Genomic DNA, 18,193 nt, shown 5'->3' with positions numbered 1-18,193 from the left:
CTGTGCATAATCGCTTATTTTGAAGATTCGCCCCTGGCGACTCCTTATCTTTGTTTATGAATCTTAAAACTATTTTATTGGAGACACGATCAATTCACTAGATTTAAAGAATACACTGGAACCTCTTTTTTCACGGGGAGTACGTTACGTCACACAATAACGTTTAAAAAAGTATACTAAAAAATACAACAATAGGTTTTCTGGTCTCAAATTCTATTTGAATTTTTTTTAAATGAAATTGCTGAATATTTTTTACTGTACCTAATTTTTTTTCTTTACTACAAAATGATTTAAAACTCCTGAAAATAACTTTTTACTAGCTCTTTCATTATTTTATTATACGCCAAGTTAGTAAAAGAGCGATGTAGGCCATTCCATATAACAACACTTACAATAAATTTCTCCGGTTTATAAATTTTAAATTGCATTTCCATGAGAAAATGTAAACTTTAATCTTCTCTTATGTGCATTGAATTTATTTAAAATAAGTGATAGAAGAATAATTTTTGAACTGGTTTCTTTTCTGTAATGGTGTAAATAATCTTTTTAATATTTCCCGGTTCGATCAAATGTATCTATTGTAACGTTTCTTATGGGCCAATGAGGAATCATTTTGACTTTAGAAACATTAATATATCTAGGCCAAATAACTCTCTGTTTCTAAGAATTCACCCTCTCAAAAAAAAAACGGAGATAACGAAAAAATAAATATTTTTGCTACAACTTTGTTTTTTAAAAAAAATTGAAAAACAGATAAGTCTTAAATTTTAAAAATAACAATTGAGTTTCTTTTATTTTCGTTTGTTTTATTTTTTATTTTTAATCGGTTTTTGTGTTTGTGAATTATTTATAACCACTGTTTATATAAAAGCTTTTTGAGCGTTTTTATTTTAATAAATCAATAACTAATACGCGTTGTTAAATTAGTGTTCAGAAAAATATTAATTTAAATTCTGGACGGTGTTATTTCGAAACCGTGTATAAAATACGTAATAAACGAGGTTTTTGTTTACTTGAAAAACTAACTGCTCTACTCAAAGTATTTTTTTTACTTGAATCATTTTAAAGATGCTGGAATTCTAACCATCAGCATCAGTGCACTCTGTAGCTGCAAAAAATATATTGTTCTTATTTGTAAATTACGTAGGTTCTACAATGTTTGAGTATGTCCAAACGCTTGCAGACTGGCTGGATCTCCTCCCTAGGGAGTTTTAAACAACATTTTATAAAAAGAGAATATGGAAGTCTGGGCATTTACAGGGCTTATGACTTGTCATAGGCTAGTTTAAGTGGCCACTTTACACACTGTGTAACATTCACCATTCTGACCATGTTTAAACATCCACATTTCCCCATTTCTTCCATCTGTTGACTTTTGTGAAGTAAAAGAGCTTAAACCTTTATCACGTGGGTGAGATTTATCCGGCAGAACCAAATCATCCACTAGGCAACACCTGAAAACAGTTTTTAATTTTAATTTTTTTTTGGCGTTGCCTAGTAGATGATTTGGTTCAGCCAGATGAATCTCGCCCACGTGATAAAGGTTTCAGCTCTTTTAGTTTAGAAAAGTCAACAGATGGAAGAGTTAAGGAAACGTGGATGTTCAAACATAGGGTGAATGTTACACAGTGTGTAAAGTGGCCACTTAAACCAGCCAATGATAGGTCATAAGCCCTGTAAATGCCTAGACTTCCATATTCCCTTCTCAAAAATGTTTTTCTTCTCTGTTGAAATAAATTTTTATACGTAGGTTCTACCCAATTAAAATACTTGAAATATATAAAACATAAAATGGCCACTTTTAAAAAGAGCGGGCATTATGGGTAGGGTTAGTAAGCACCCCATTCAAAAGAATGAAAACCGTATGTTGATCAAATGTTTATTTAGTAAAAAATAAATACGCCTGCATATTACATAATTTTCTCTACATATGCGAATTGCGGAACTTCATTCGGGCCCAAAAAAACAAACTATTATGTTTTGAGAAAAGGTTCCTCAGAAGAATAGAAGGTAGTCTGTTCAATTATTATTCCCCACACTAAATGTTGCTTATGTTGATTATCTGTTACAAGAAGGTGAGGTGGTTAGTCTTACGCTTCAGGTGCCAGTATAGAAACATGAAATACTTCAGTGTAGAACCACCCTCATTGTACGAGACGCGTTTCCGCCTCGTATAAAGAATTGTGAGACTGTAAAAATCTCGGCAAGGCGCTGGTATTCTACTGCGAGCTGCGATAGGTATCAGTAGCCCGTAGGTATGAATATTTATTCCAAATACTGTCGGCTGACAGTGGCGGCTAGCAGGTTGTAAATCCGCTTCTGGATTCGGCTGAGTCCAGGAAAGATGCAGTGAAGATCTGAAGACGAAGTGGCGAAGTAATCGGGCAGAGTAGAGTTAAAAGAGAGTGTTTACTGTTTTTGATCGATGTCTTTATTTCTCACATGTGCACATATTTATACAAGATTACAAAATCTGACCCTACGGTTAACTTAGGTATGGGAATGGTGCCGGCCCCCCACTCCTGTCAAGTATTCTCCCGAGCGGCCAACGTAAATAGGCGCCCCCTAGCCAACGTATAAGCCCCGACCCCCGCCTCCGTCCCTCCATTGCACAATCGAGCGCCGACTAGAGCGGACGTGAAAGGGCCGCTAGCTTGACACGCTCCGCTCAATTTGTCCTTTATACGGCAGCGGCCGGTTAGGCACGGAATTAGCCTCGCAGACTCATACATACTAGGTTATATATTAAATACAAGTAAAATAATAATTGAAACATTTATACGAACATACAATAATAGAATAAAGGACTATGACGTCGGCTACACTCCCCCCTGTCGAGAGACACTCCTTAGTAATCAGACGTCATCTTGTTTTACATTAAGTACTGCGAGTTTGGCCGTTGGTCGCGTGAATTCGCCTTTCGCTGTCTTGACCCTTGCGGTTCTGATGATACCATCTCGTCCCGGGTTGACCTCGATAATTATCCCACGTGGCCACTCGTTCCGAGGTAGAGCTGGGTCCGTGATTATCACTACATCTCCTACTTCTAGCGGTTTTGTAATCTCCCTCCATTTTTGTCTCTGGGCGAGGGTTGGTAGGTATTCACGAAGCCATCTTTTCCAAAATTGATCGGCCATTCTTTGGGCGATTCGCCATTGTTTTTTAAGGCACACTTCTGGGGGCGTGTCTCGGTAGTCCGCTAAGCGAGGTTGGCTACCGTCATCACCTATCAAGAAATGCATAGGTGTTAGTGGTGGAGCGTCTCTCGCGTCGAGTGACAGGTGAGTCAGAGGTCTTGTATTCACAGTAAACTCTGCTTCTGCAATGGCTGTCAATAAAACTTCCTCTTTTGGGGCCTGTTCTTTTAATATTGCCATTAACGCGCGCTTTGCACTTCGGATCAACCTTTCCCAGCTACCCCCCATAAATGGACTTGCCGGAGAGTTGAATTTCCATCGAATTCCCCGCACGGTGGCTGCATTCTGAAGCTCAGGATTGTCTGCAAGTTGTCGTACTGCTTCCGATATTTCTTTATCCGCTCCTTTTAAGTTAGTTCCGTTATCGGAATACATCGTGTTAGGGTGTCCGCGTCGCGCGGCCATCCTTCGAAGAGCTTGGATGGTCGCGTCCGCACTTAAAGAGTGAGTTATTTCGATATGAATCGCACGTGTCGTCATACATGTAAATAAGGCCCCGTAGCGCTTTTCTTTATGTCGCCCAACAGTTACATATAAAGGTCCAAACATATCGACTCCGCAGTGTGTAAACGGACGAACGTGATGATCTAGGCGTGCTACCGGTAACTGTCCCATTAATGGCGCAATCGGATGACTCCTTTCGTTTCGACAAAATTGGCAACGGTGTATTATTTGTCGAATATTTGATCTTAATTTTGTGATGAAGAAACGCTGCCTTAGATCACTCATCGTCCTCTCTGTACTTGCGTGATTAGCTTTTTCGTGGAAATTTCTTACAAGCAGGCGTGTATAAGCATGAGTTCCGTCTAAAATTATAGGCGACTTTATTTCGGCGGCCATGTTGTCTGTTGCCATTAATCTAGTACCCATTTTTAAAACATTATCCTTATCCAGGTATGGATTTAGACACGAAATTTCACTGGCTTTCGGGAGAGACTCCCCCCGTGAAAGGATTTCTATCTCTTTGTTGTAGCTATCGGATTGCGCAATCTTAATCCATGTAAGTTCCGATGCTGATATTTCTTGAGCAGTTAGTGTAGCGCTAATGATTCGCTCTCTTTTGCGACACCTGTTGACGAATCGAAAAATCCACGCCGTAGTTCTAATTAAACGTTGCCACGACGAAAACCTGTTCTGATCCGGGAGAGCATTCAGCATTATTGCACTGTTCAAACATATTGTTTCGGTCCGCAACTCTGTGTTAGCCAGGTTTCGATTTGTATTTAAACCTTTGACAGGTGGCCACATATCTTCAGAATATTTGAGGAATTCAGGACCTCCGAACCACATTCCTTTCATCGTAAGGTCAGGTATCTCTCCATCTCGGGTACCTAAATCTGCTGGATTCTGCTTTGTGGGCACCCATCTCCATTCCGTTGAGTTAGTAAGTTCGTCTATCTCACCCAATCTGTGTGCGACGAATGGTGAGTATGTTCGCGCATCACTCTGTACCCAAATTAAGACAGTTGTCGAGTCCGTCCAGTAAATAGTTTTTATAATACGGCTATCACATTCCTTTTTAATAGTAGCCGCTAGGCGCGCTGCTATAAGAGCGGCTTGCAGTTCGAGCCGCGGTATCGATAAGGCACGCAATGGGCTCACCTTGCATTTACTGCCTATGAATGTGATTAAACTTTTGTCTATTGTCCTTTCGACGAAATATGCCACCGCACAGCTTGCTTGCTCCGAAGCGTCACAAAACACATGTAATTCTACCGGTGCTTCTTTATAGCTTGTGCATTGCCTCGGAATCGCGCAATTTGTTTCTTGTAAGATTTTCAACCATTTATGCCACTTTACCGCGTATTTTCCATCTACTTCAGTGTCCCAATTAGTTTTCGAACGCCATACCTCTTGTAGTAAGATACGAGGTCGGATTGTTAAACACCCAATAAATCCAAGGGGATCAAAAATGCTCATTACTTCACTAAGCATTTCGCGCTTGGTAGGTATATAGAGTTCAGACACCGCTGGAGTTTCTTTGAATTTAAACAAAAAATTGTCACTAACTGGATTCCACTTTATCCCGAGCACTCTTTCGGTTACATCTTGTCCACTTATTATATTTATAGATGTATTCGCACGCAGATTTTCCGGTATTGCTCGTACTACCTCTGGATTATTTGAGGCCCAATTTGTTAACTCAAAACCACCTCGTCCGAGCACTGTGGTCGCTGTGATCGCTTCGCAATTGAATGCTTTCTTTTACCGAGTCGATTCCTATTAGAAAATCGTCTACATAAAAATTATTTAAAATGGCCATCTTTGCTTTCATCATTCCAAGTGATTGTTCCTCCGCTATTTTATTTTTAACAAACTGAGCGCTGCTCGGTGAGCATGTAGCTCCGAACGTCATTGAGCTCATGACCATCTCGCGGATATGTTCGTCTTCATTATCACGCCAAAGAAATCTTTGTGACTGTTGATCTTCGTCGCGTATTTGGATTCTCAGAAACATTTCTTTAATATCCGCCGCGAGGGCGATTTTTCCCTCTCGAAATCGTATCACGTTCCCTAGAAGTGAAGTTAGCATATCAGGGGTGGTATTCTGAACCACTCTCGTGGGCCTCTCTACCTCGTTAAAATCATTTTGGTATCCTGAACGAATCTCGTAATAGGTATCGTTAAAACCACGCATGCGCACAGCACACAAATAAACTAACCTTGTAAATCTGGCAAACGTCAAACATGCGACCCGCGAGATGTTTCGTTTTTAAAAATGTATGTTTATTTTTTATTATGAGCTACTAAATTGGCAATTAAATATATTGCGTCATCTGTAAAAACTCAAAAGACGCCATTATACAAATTACGACAAATCCATTTGTGCTCATAAATTGGAGGTTCGTAAGTTTTTTTTAATTTGTCGGGACATCTTTAGTCTTTGTCAAAAATAACGGAGTTAATACAGGTAAGTACTCGCAATTAATAAGTTTAATCAATTTAAACACGTAATATATTGTCAAAATATTAGTCAGATCGATTTGAGGTCTTTTTTCCTCGATCTAGATCTGGCACAGTTCGAGTATGTCAGTCGGTGTTGATTATATTTTAACACTAAATTCGTTTCTAATTTATATTAATTATTAATTTATATATATACATACATTATCAAAGGGAACTCGGGATACACATTTAATGCATCTTAATCATGCTATAAAGGTTTCTAAAGATTGCCATATTGAAGCTAATTGAATGACAAGACGATGCATTGATTGATTGTTTAGTATTCCCAAAGACATACGGTCGGCCGTCGGCTTTTGTACTTTCTACTTTTGCGTAATTCACTATTTCAGGCATTTAAATAAATTATGTTTTTTACAGATTTTTATCAATAATGCAAATATTCTTCGCTTCCATGCAGGTGCTCCCTCGGTTAACTAGTGATAACTATGTTAAGATAATATGTTATGAGGAAAATAATGAATCAGGTCATTAAGGAAACTGACAGGGAAGGTGTGCCTACATTAAGACAATTTCAGTAGAATTATAATATATGGAACGCAATAAGCAATATTGGATACTTGTGGGCTGAAATAAAAAAGTAAAAAATGAAAGGTTCCTGTAAACAATTGTGCCCGCAAATGATGAATTTTGAAGAAACTCTGGAAACTATCACAGATGATATAGTATAGGACTTCAACAATGAAGATGTTAACGAGTTAATTGAATATCACTCAGAACCTCTGTCAAATGACTGCTTAATTGCAACAACTGGTAAATGAAATACACAGTTAATGTAAGGAAAAAGTTGATAAAATTGTCTTTGACAGTAAAAAATATGAATGAAGCCTTATCTATTTTGAAAATTAAATACAGCATGTTATTATATAGAACTCTTTATCAAGAAAACAAAAAATATGGAAGTATTTAACTAACTCTTGAAAAATTTATAAAGAATCACCTGAAAGCACTTAAACACCTCATTAACTTAATTAAAAAATACATATTTTTTACATCCCTTGACTTTCGAACATTCAACATTCGCACACATTTTCAGGAACCAATTATGTGCGAAAGTCTATTGTATTTCAATGCTTGGGACAAGATGTCGCTCTAATGGTTAGGTTAGGTTAGGTTAGGTTAGGTTAGGTTAATCTAAATTTGTTGCAACAGAGAGGGAAAACATTTTTGAGAAGAGAATATGGAAGTATAGGCATTTACAGGGCTTATGATCTGTCGTTGGCTGGTTTAAGCGGCCACTTTACTTATTGTGTTTAAACATCCAAATTTCCTCAACTCTTCCATCTGTTGACTTTTGTGAAGTAAAAGAGCTGAAACCTTTATCATGTGGGTGAGATTCATCCATCCAGCAACAAATTTAGATTGGAATAACTCCCTAGGTAGGAAATCCAGTCAGTCCGCAAAATTTGGACATACTCAAAACATTGTTGAATTAACTAACTGGTAAAAGAAGAAGTATAAGAATTGGAAAATTGTTTTTTTAGGTGTTGCCTAGTAGGTGATTTCAGCCGGATGATATGAATGACAGGTCATAAGCTCTGTAAATGCCTAGACTTCCATATTCCCTTCTCAAAAATGTTTTCCCTCTCTGTTGCAACAAATTGAATTTTATTAAATTATTTCTCCCTAGGGAGGAAATCCAGCCAGTCCGCAAGTATTTGGACGTACTCATAACATTGTTTTATTTATTTTCACTATGGTACCATATCCATAAAGTCTGTATTATTTTTTTTTTAAATGTTATGTTGAATATGCATATTAACATTTAAGATTGTTTTTATTTTATTTTTTATGGCTTACAAATAATGAACAATACAATAAATTGGTATAATATCACAATTTGTTATGTTTAGAAATATTTCATGAATTAAATGTGAATACAACATGCACAAATAATTAATAAAGTTAAAAAAAAAACTTTTTTTTAATCGACTAAATTTAATTTTTGTAACTTTTTATAATTTTTATGTGTATTTAACATTTTATTTGGACTTTAATATTGTTATTTTAATTTCACTAGATTTTTTCCCCTATGCTTATTATTATGGCATAACACGGCAACAGCCTAAAAAAAATCAGTACATTAATATGTAAACTGTGAATCAATTGAGTTAAATCGGGTTGTGGTCCTATGACTATCGTCATGGACTCACGGCTCAAAGGTCCGTGGTTAGAATCCCATTCCATCCCAACTTGATTCCTATTTTCTAATAGAGAGTTATTTACAACTCGTCGAAAATGGCCCTCAAAATTAAATGTTTAAGTAAATCATAAGAACACAAATCTCTTTTAAAAAAATAAATAGTGAATTTTTATACCGTAGAATAAATAAATGCAGGTAATCATCATCATCATTTCAATTCCGCACCTAATTGCATAGGGCACTGCATTGGTACACCAATCGCAGCGTATCTTGATCTTTTTGTTACTTAAAGAAAAAATGATCAATCGTACGCTTGGGGTGCCAGTCAAGGGACTATGAAATATTGTACTGTAAAATCACCTTTTAAAATAAATATTTCATGTCTACCATGGCAGGAACTGAACCTGAGACCTCTTGCATGATAAGCAAACGCGTTGAGAGGATGTGAGAATACATTTTCTTGTAACAAAAGGTAATATAAATAAAAATAATTTCAAATGTACTGTTTTCGTAAAACTAACTAACTAAAACTAAAGTAAATACAATGCTTGGCCAGAGCCCTTATTTCTCCCGGTGAAAGTGATCACATTAAGGTTCCTTATATTTAGAATATGTGTTTAAATATTTATGTGTGAGATATGACTATATTTTAATTACGTGTGAAAAGGAAACTAAAACACCAAAATATTTTTTCAATAACAGTACTTGCACTGTAGTTTATGAGTTTTTAGGTATAAAATAATTAAAAAAAAACTACAATAAACTAACTAGAATTTAGGTAATGCTCTACATTTGTGAGAAAAGGTTTGAGTGTTTGATGAAGTTGTTGTAGACTCATTTCTGTAGTCCGCTTTTCTGCTCTGCCACATATTTACTCCCATTTTCTCAGATGATCATAAAGGTGTTAAAAATTGACACCAAATTGCAACATTTGATATTTCCTCTTTGCTAAAAATAAAAAAACAAAAAATTATATAATTTACAATACATTTTTAATTACATTTATTACAAAATGACATACTAAAATAAGCACTTAAAATGGTAAAATATATCTTATTTAGGTTAGTTGGAAGTTATTCATCAGGTATTGCAATAAACCTGCCAATATACATATTTTTGTATATTGTACTAAAGTTCATCGGTACACGCAAAAATCAAACACCTTAATTATTCCGCATATTGTTAAACCTTTTAAAAAGAAAACTTTGAAGGCTATATTTTGTGATTTATATGTTTTATTTCTCAGAGCAAATTATTATGCAGTAAAGGTAATATTTTTAAAGTTGTCTGTAGGTATTGTGATTATGATATTGCAATTCAAATATGTGTAAGCTGATTAATTCTAAATATTCAAAATGATATAAGCGATGTCATATGTAATGGTATAACTTTGTATTTTCCATATGGTGACAAATTTCCTTTTGTTAGGACATGCCAACGTGAGCTGTAGAGAAAATATTTAATATAATATGAATTTTAAACTAATACAAGATAAATTATTATGAAAATAAAACTTTGTTATCAGTGTTACACAATTTTATTCTTTTACAAGAACACAACTATAGTTTCGGGAGAGCACTCCTCCCATCGACGGGTGATATAAAACTAATATAATAAACACAGAATATTGTTCACAATGTCATCGAATCTAAACAAAAAATAAACAGATTAATCAGTGAAACTTAGAGCAGGGGGTTTTTATTCTTATCTAAGGTGTTGGCATATGAATGGATGGTTATCTTAAGTACAGATATGAAAACATGGACAAAACATTAAGTCGAATTTATTTCTTAAAATTTAGCACATAAGTGGAAGTTGCAATAAGTAAGTCTAAGATTTAATGTGTGGGAAGACATCGCTCGGCTAAGAGAGTGTTAACAGACGCGGGTCTAAGAGGGTGAGTGCGGTGAGGGTGGTCGCAAAGGGAACATAGTCAATAAAGGCGAGAGGTGGTTGAATGTGTGATTATTAATTAGATTGTTTTCAGAATTTAAATTTTTGTGAATTTCTATAATTTCTAAATTATTCATATTACTGCCTTTGTTATTTACTTGGTGCAGGAGTTTTAAGGTGTGATTATGAAATGAGTGGTTACTGTCTATTATATGATTCGCGAATTCCGAGAAATTATTATTGGTCAGGCAACGGCGGTGTTCGTTTAGCCTAGTTTTAAGATTTCGCGCTGTTTGTCCAATATAGACTTTTTTTGCATTCGCATGATATCTGGTAAATGCCACTCTTGTTTAGCAGCTCTGTTTTTGACTTAGAATTAAATAGTGATTTGGCAATATTATTATTAGTGTAAAAAGCGGGTTTTATAGCTGTGGGAAAGTGATTACTTATTTTTCTAGACAGAGGTCCAATGTATATAATTCTACGCCAGGTTTGTGGGTTGTTGGATATATCACCACCGCTAGAATATAAAAACGTTTGACTCAATTTGTTATTTTGTTTGCGTTTTAGCATTTTATCAATTATATTGGGGTCATACTGATTGTTATGGGCAATAAGTTTAATAATGTTTAGTTCAGTTTGGAAGTTGGAGGGACTCAGTGGGATATTGATCAATCGGTTAAGCATTGAGTGGAAACTGGCCAATTTATGTTGCATAGGGTGTGAAGATGAAGCCGGAATGACCGAGTCTGTGTGAGTAGGTTTTCTGTAAATATTAAATGCAATTTTATTGTTCTCGATTTTTAAGGTTAAGTCTAGGAAGTTTAGGGAATTATCATCATTGGATTCCAGGGTGAATTTTATATTGTGATGTAGGAGGTTAATGTGGTTAAGGAAGGAATCTAGTTGTCGGGATGACCCTTGATAAAAACAGCAGATGTCGTCCACAAAACGGAACCAATGGAGTACATTATTGACTAGTGGGTGTTTGGATGAAAGTAAATCGGTTTCTAATTTATCTAAAAAGATATCAGCTAAAATAGGGGAGAGTGGAGATCCCATCGGAAGACCATCCTTACTTTCGTAGAACGAGTTATTATATTGAAAGTAATTTTGCTGAAGGCATGTGTTAAGAATTGCGGTCATTTCTTTTTTCACATTCTCACTGATTTCTGTTTTGTCGATTAAATTCTTAAAAATATTCTTACAGTCTTTAGTAGGGACATTAGTAAAAAAATTCACGACATCGAAAGACACGAGTTTCACGTTGTTAGGTAGGATTATATTGCTTAGTCTCTCCGTCAGTTCAACACTGTTTTTTATGGTATACGATGGTTTAAAAAGTCTATACGCTATTATTACATCATTGAGTCTTTTGCATAATTTGTAACTGGGTGCACTGAAATATGATACTACTGGACGGATAGGGATATTGGCTTTATGTAATTTCGGGGATCCATATAACTTCGGGGCTTGGGGGTTCATCTGCTGTAAGTATGTATTATATGGAAATTTGCCGCATATAATTTCCGAATGTTTGATCACTTGTTTCACTGCATCTTGGTATTTGATAGTGGGGTCGGAACGTAGCACATTAAAATTAGGGTCGTTCCAGTTACAAATTATGCAAAAGACTCAATGATGTAATAATAGCGTATAGACTTTTTAAACCATCGTATACCATAAAAAACAGTGTTGAACTGACGGAGAGACTAAGCAATATAATCCTACCTAACAACGTGAAACTCGTGTCTTTCGATGTCGTGAATTTATTTACTAATGTCCCTACTAAAGACTGTAAGAATATTTTTAAGAATTTAATCGACAAAACAGAAATCAGTGAGAATGTGAAAAAAGAAATGACCGCAATTCTTAACACATGCCTTCAGCAAAATTACTTTCAATATAATAACTCGTTCTACGAAAGTAAGGATGGTCTTCCGATGGGATCTCCACTCTCCCCTATTTTAGCTGATATCTTTTTAGATAAATTAGAAACCGATTTACTTTCATCCAAACACCCACTAGTCAATAATGTACTCCATTGGTTCCGTTTTGTGGACGACATCTGCTGTTTTTATCAAGGGTCATCCCGACAACTAGATTCCTTCCTTAACCACATTAACCTCCTACATCACAATATAAAATTCACCCTGGAATCCAATGATGATAATTCCCTAAACTTCCTAGACTTAACCTTAAAAATCGAGAACAATAAAATTGCATTTAATATTTACAGAAAACCTACTCACACAGACTCGGTCATTCCGGCTTCATCTTCACACCCTATGCAACATAAATTGGCCAGTTTCCACTCAATGCTTAACCGATTGATCAATATCCCACTGAGTCCCTCCAACTTCCAAACTGAACTAAACATTATTTAACTTATTGCCCATAACAATCAGTATGACCCCAATATAATTGATAAAATGCTAAAACGCAAACAAAATAACAAATTGAGTCAAACGTTTTTATATTCTAGCGGTGGTGATATATCCAACAACCCACAAACCTGGCGTAGAATTATATACATTGGACCTCTGTCTAGAAAAATAAGTAATCACTTTCCCACAGCTATAAAACCCGCTTTTTACACTAATAATAATATTGCCAAATCACTATTTAATTCTAAGTCAAAAACAGAGCTGCTAAACAAGAGTGGCATTTACCAGATATCATGCGAATGCAAAAAAGTCTATATTGGACAAACAGCGCGAAATCTTAAAACTAGGCTAAACGAACACCGCCGTTGCCTGACCAATAATAATTTCTCGGAATTCGCGAATCATATAATAGACAGTAACCACTCATTTCATAATCACACCTTAAAACTCCTGCACCAAGTAAATAACAAAGGCAGTAATATGAATAATTTAGAAATTATAGAAATTCACAAAAATTTAAATTCTGAAAACAATCTAATTAATAATCACACATTCAACCACCTCTCGCCTTTATTGACTATGTTCCCTTTGCGACCACCCTCACCGCACTCACCCTCTTAGACCCGCGTCTGTTAACACTCTCTTAGCCGAGCGATGTCTTCCCACACATTAAATCTTAGACTTACTTATTGCAACTTCCACTTATGTGCTAAATTTTAAGAAATAAATTCGACTTAATGTTTTGTCCATGTTTTCATATCTGTACTTAAGATAACCATCCATTCATATGCCAACACCTTAGATAAGAATAAAAACCCCCTGCTCTAAGTTTCACTGATTAATCTGTTTATTTTTTGTTTAGATTCGATGACATTGTGAACAATATTCTGTGTTTATTATATTAGTTTTATATCACCCGTCGATGGGAGGAGTGCTCTCCCGAAACTAAAGTTGTGTTCTTGTAAAAGAATAAAATTGTGTAACACTGATAACAAAGTTTTATTTTCATAATAATTTATAATGAAGTGTTACGAAGTGAATGCCGATTCAATTAAAAATATTAATACAAGATATTTTAATAGTACTTACTTTATTTTTTAAAAATTCTTATGTACTTTGGCTCTTAATCTGTTTGGTAATAAAAAAACATTTGAAAAAATAACAAATTGGGTATTATTTAAAGCAAATCTAATAAATAGTTTAATATGGAAATAAATGATGATTGATATTTAAATATACAAATGTATAATAACTGTGTAGGTAGTGATATTTCATTGTTTTTACAACATCTTTAATACCCAGACTGGTATCTTAACTATAAAAATATATATATTACAATTTATATAATAATAACTGAAGTATTGTATCCTTTTTTATTTAGATTTATCTTTATAATAAAGATATCAGTCATAAAGGTGTAGCGACGAATCTTGCTACTGATTATTTCAGATTTGTGAATTTAAGTACCACTTATCTTTCATTTTTTAGTAAATTACAATTTAAAATGAGAATTTTCAAGAGTGCAAAAAAAACTTGAATTACTTAATAAACAACGTGTCCCACCTCCAAGCAGATGACGAATATATCCTATAGTTTGATATCCATATATTCCATTACAGCATAAATTTAAATAGCCAATCGATATCGTCCCTTCGAAGGATCCGCTTTACTGGTTTAATATAATCTGAAAAAATACACTTATAAAGGTTAAATTATTTACAGATGTTCTAAAAGAGAATGAGATTTTTTTTAGAAGATAATATCATCAAAAGTCTAGACATTTATAGAGCTTACTATTTACTACTATTATTATTAATATTGATATAATATTTGTTTTAGTACAAAGGTATATTTAAACACCACTATTCATAACATAAATTATATTATATTACAATAACCTTAATAATATTGTATCCTTTTTATAACACATGCTGTGAGCTATTATAAAGGGTGATGGGTTTAGCAAAATTAAATATCTTATGTGTATGCATGTCCAATTGTCTTTCATTGTTTCTTAATAAACATTTGTAATTTTTCACGTCTCTGAGGGAGTTTGTCGTTACAAGATTCTCTTACTTTTTAAAAATATTATTTTCTGGATATTATGTATACCTGTGTTATTTTTATAAATACCTAATTTTACCTTTTTATTTTCATTATTTCTATATGTGTGAATTAAGATGTTCTATATGAATAAATCAAATTGAAATACCACCACTAAACCACTAATAATAGCCAAGAATTCCTGGCTGCGGCAGCCATTAGAACGCGTTTGACGTGCACTGCAGCCAGAACGAGACAAAGCAAATGTATGTGACTGCCTCAGTCTCCACGCACTTGTCGTAGCAGCCAGAAGTATTTTATGAAACGAATTTGCAATGACTTTCGATACAGAAGATCCATAAAATAATTTTGAAATGAACCCTTTCAAGTAAAGGATGAATTCAATATCTTCTTTTTGGTTTGCGTTTCTTACGAGATAAAATGTAAACAAAAACATCTTCCACATCCATTTTATTTGGACTGGCCGTCAGGCTGGCTGCTTTAACTGGCTTTGCAAAATTTTGACTGCGGCAGCCGAGCTGCCTAGTGGGCGGGAAGCCTAATTATCAACAAAAAAATTAAAGGGGAACATAAAAGCTGTTAATATATTACTTGCGATTTTAACCAAACAAAAATACTGCTGAAACGACAAGTATTTACTTACATAATAATTATTTACATTACGAATATCAACAATTAAAACTAACAGTTCGCAGTAGCGGTATTGCTGTACCACTGCGGATATGGTAATACTTCAAAAGTTGGAAAAATCAGCACACATGCATGAGATTTTGTATGACTGCAAACGCATGTGTGTTGTATATCCTCTGGCCGTCCCGGGGAAAACGGCTTGGTGGTTTGTTTATTTTTTACTAACACTAGCTTATTCTTAACCTTTTACAATTTATAAATATTATAATGATTAACAACTTGAGAAAACTCGTAAGGTAGGTTTAAACCGTACACAATATATAAGTTTGATTAAAATACCGAATTAGATAAACATACCTTCAAATGATGATTCCTGTTGTCGCGCAAGATGTACATTTAGGGACGCTGTGGTTCGTATGCAAGTTTCTATAGAGTACAGTAGGTATTTCACAGAGGTTCTATAAAAATAAACAAAATCCCTAAGGACATGTAGATCCGGGGCATACTTATCATTTACAAAAGTAGTTGAACTGTCACTGTATGTTTGTTTATGTTTTGCATTGTTGCAATATAAAAAGTACAGTTTGGCGTGTAGAAAAAATAAATACCCCACATGGCAAACGTTATAAATTTTCATCAGGATAGCAAAAGCGTTATATTTTGTAATAGGTATATTCATCTCGTCAGTGACGCATGCGCACGAGTATTTTTTCTCATTTTCGCCACTCACGCTCTTGCGGGTAGATATCGAACTATGAAACGTCAATTATAAAACCGTCTAAATAACGAGAAATAACGATTGAGGTTTGGTAAATTCAACATAATTAAGTATTTTGGGTCATTCTTAAGGTCACAATAATGTTTCTATTGAGAATCATTATTTTTGGTTTTATGTGTTCGAATTCATTTACGTAATTTGACATGTAATCATCAGAATTGCCATATAGAATACCAAGTTTAACCGCGTTCAAAAAATAAAAATCCCTAAATTACACCACGTTATATTCTCGTCCGAAAGTCGAGATCATCTCGTGGGTGTCGAGAGTGATCAGAATACCACTGCTGGTCCACTTAGTAAGCAATCGTTCAACGAAACACCCGCGATATTTACTTGCGGCGTCGAAGACAATACGTAGCTTTCCGGGTTTATTCACATGACTAACTGCGAAGTGCGGTAGGTAGTACGTTCTATTCGTCAATGTATTTTCTCAATGCATGTGAGCTCTCGGGCATATCCTTTACTGATATACTCATTTATTTTCGCTTTGTACGCGATAGCAAAGGATTCGTTTTGCGAAATTTCTTTTCAATTAGTTCTAGTCTTCGTAGCGCCGTTTGCCGATTATTTGGGAGCTTATGACGTCGTCTTTCCACAAAAGTCCTGTTTCCCCATTGTCCCGATATCAGAGGTCGAGTAGTGTTTTGAAGAATATTCAATTGCTCTTTTTTCACTAAATAATATTGTCGGCAAAATACCTAACGAGTCAACGGCATAATTTTTCTTCACAAGATTTTCTAATCGGGCGTTGTCTTGTATTGCGGCGATTGTTTGAAACGGCATTGTATTTGTACCGCCGTGAATCGCCTCTCCTAATGCAGTTACGGAGATAATATATCTCCCGCTTTTCCTTGCTTCCCTCGTTACAATCAAGGAAGCATTATCTTGCCAATTAAAATTTGCGGGCGCACTGTTTTAATTTGTCCGGCGTCCATTACGGCTTGAGGCGGTAAATTTAAATATTGCATCGTGTTAGCTCGCATTTTGTATATTTCACTGTTATCGCCGCGGATATTTACTTTTATGCGACGTGATGACTCATCCGTCACATTCATGCCACCGGCCCCATGAATTTTAGTCCTCGTATTTTCCCTGACGCACCTGCACGGTCCGCCACTTCACTGTCGATGAGGGTGATTGTAGACCCTTCATCCAACAAGGCGTACGAAGTCACTGTTCCCGCTGGTCCACTTATTTCCACCGGTAATAATTTTAAAAGAATCGGTCCGTTCGTTGACCACGTGTTCACAACTGTTCTATTTCGTGAGTTTTCATTGTCATAGCGGTTTTCACTTTTCACATTTCACTCACTAAATTCTCACTTGATTCTCTCCTTGTGGATTGATTTCCGTTCAAGGAATTGTTTTGTCGCGAAAACGATGAGCTTGAGGCTCCGACCTCGGCGGTAGGTCGATATTCGCGCACTTCTCCGCGGTTAGATTCGTGAATCGTTTTATGGTGCAATGAACGGCACCTATCAACGCTGCACTCACGTGAATGTTTACATTGCGTAACCCTATGCGATTCCCCTAAGCACGAAAAGCATAAGTTTTTACTTTTAACTATTTGCCATCGCTCGGCCACTGATAACTTTAAATAGTCCCGGCACGACTGAATAGGGTGAGATCGATTACACAATGCACACTTGTTCTTCTCACCTGTAGGTATTTGAGGCACTACCGCGGTATTTACTAACTCGCGTTTTCGATTGCCTTTACCACTATAAATGTTCGGTTCGATACCTCCGCACAACATTGCGGCGCTCGATATTTCTTCTAGCCAGACAGAAAAATCTTTAACAGTGGCTCTGTTATTATCACCTCGTCTGGCCCCCCACCACGATGTACGCATACATAGCGGTAGTTTCGCTACTAGCTCGCTTAGTAACTGCGGGGTAGTAAGATATTCACCACCGAAGCCTTCCAGAGTGGCGATCACGTTGCTGATGGCACCAGATAGCTCGATCAGTGACTCCGTCGAACCAGTACCCTGAAGACATTGGAGTCTCCTTACTCTATCCAGCATGGCTGCGACGATGACTCCTTTTTGGCCAAAGCGCAGCTCCAAAGTTCGGATGATTTGTCCGACGTTACGCGGCTCTACGAGTAGCGCTGAGACCGCCTCTCTCGCTCGCCCC

General features: G+C 35.9%; 2 protein-coding genes and 1 long non-coding RNA gene across 4 annotated transcripts; all 3 read right to left on the bottom strand.

Moving 5' to 3' along the window:
• Positions 1–2,855: 2,855 nt before the first annotated feature.
• Positions 2,856–5,132, bottom strand: LOC148283303 (uncharacterized). Its single transcript, XM_088223720.1, has one exon. It carries the CDS (start codon positions 5,130–5,132, stop codon positions 2,856–2,858), a length of 2,277 nt encoding a protein of 758 aa, XP_088079846.1.
• Positions 5,133–5,340: 208 nt separating this feature from the next.
• LOC148283302 (uncharacterized) lies at positions 5,341–5,835 on the bottom strand. Its single transcript, XM_088223718.1, has one exon. It carries the CDS (start codon positions 5,833–5,835, stop codon positions 5,341–5,343), a length of 495 nt encoding a protein of 164 aa, XP_088079844.1.
• Positions 5,836–8,706: 2,871 nt separating this feature from the next.
• Positions 8,707–16,335, bottom strand: LOC148283301 (uncharacterized). Of its 2 annotated transcripts, none has more exons than XR_015821882.1 (3): positions 15,636–16,335; positions 14,127–14,268; positions 8,707–9,252 (listed from the first exon to the last, which is right to left on the bottom strand). It is a non-coding gene; the product is annotated as an uncharacterized LOC148283301 (long non-coding RNA). The 2 variants fall into 2 exon arrangements; XR_015821881.1 differs by having other exon boundaries at positions 8,712–9,252; positions 14,148–14,268; positions 15,636–16,326.
• Positions 16,336–18,193: the final 1,858 nt, after the last annotated feature.

This window comes from Micrasema longulum, unplaced genomic scaffold (genome assembly GCF_059751315.1).
Source record: "Micrasema longulum isolate JH-2025_06_02 unplaced genomic scaffold, ASM5975131v1 h1tg000249l, whole genome shotgun sequence".
Lineage (NCBI taxonomy): Eukaryota > Metazoa > Arthropoda > Insecta > Trichoptera > Brachycentridae > Micrasema > Micrasema longulum.
Note: the sequence above shows the minus strand (reverse complement) of the source record. Positions and strands in the feature narration are given on the sequence as shown.